Genomic DNA, 787 nt, shown 5'->3' with positions numbered 1-787 from the left:
GCGCTCCGCGTAGAGCGTGGACTTGGTCTCAACGGCGTCGATTATTTACAACCGGGGGCTTCTCGCGAACGGCGATACTTAAAAGAAAAAAATAAATTTATCACCTATGCGTATATACAAGTACGCGATCCGGAGGATCGGAATAAATAACGAGTCTATCAAAGTTCGCGCTTCCTCGGAGGGTGGTGTAGAGGGTAGGCGCTTGGCGATTTCGAAGAGTAACAGGGTACAAAAGTTAGGGTGAATTTTTTCCGTATTTACAGTGATATATCTATGCTTACGATCGCGAACCACTATTGCAACGCTTCTCGCACCGTTTCAGTCTTTAGTACGCGTCCGTGGAACGACGCGTAATAAATACATGGTCTCGATCGTTTCGCGTTAATACTGGGACACGAGGAACTTACCCGCTCGAACGGGTTAGCTCCGTCACCGCGACTCGGTCTATTCTCGATTCTGAACCGATCGCTGTGTTCCTCGCGGTAGGATCGCCTCGACGTTCGAAATGACTTGGTTGAATTTGAAGAACGAGAGACTACGGATACGTCCTTCGCCGGGAAGGAGGCAGTCTCTGCAGAAAGAAGGGAAAAGTGTGGCCTAGAGGCACGTGTGTATCGTCTTTTTGATTCTGCACAGCTGACACTTGACCTCGCAGCACCAGTGGAACGTGCAGGCGCATCTCTCCACGACCGTCACCTCTTGCGTCTTGTAGCCTCTGCCGCAGCACATCAGGTCGCAGCCGTCGACGCCGATGCTCGTGTCGTTGCACTGCCTACCGTGTGTGCCG

At 51.7% G+C, this 787-nt stretch overlaps 1 protein-coding gene across 1 annotated transcript in view; it reads right to left on the bottom strand.

Moving 5' to 3' along the window:
* Positions 1-597: 597 nt before the first annotated feature.
* The window catches only part of LOC108580103 (protein Wnt-1), a 7,775-nt gene continuing 7,585 nt past the window's right edge, over positions 598-787 (bottom strand). The window contains 1 exon segment of the mRNA XM_017943767.1: positions 598-787. This exon segment is cut by the window's right edge and continues 27 nt beyond it. Within this exon segment, the coding sequence (XP_017799256.1) occupies positions 598-787 (190 nt within the window).

The sequence above is a fragment of the Habropoda laboriosa genome, unplaced genomic scaffold (genome assembly GCF_001263275.1).
Source record: "Habropoda laboriosa isolate 0110345459 unplaced genomic scaffold, ASM126327v1 scaffold2, whole genome shotgun sequence".
Classification (NCBI taxonomy): domain Eukaryota; kingdom Metazoa; phylum Arthropoda; class Insecta; order Hymenoptera; family Apidae; genus Habropoda; species Habropoda laboriosa.
Note: the sequence above shows the minus strand (reverse complement) of the source record. Positions and strands in the feature narration are given on the sequence as shown.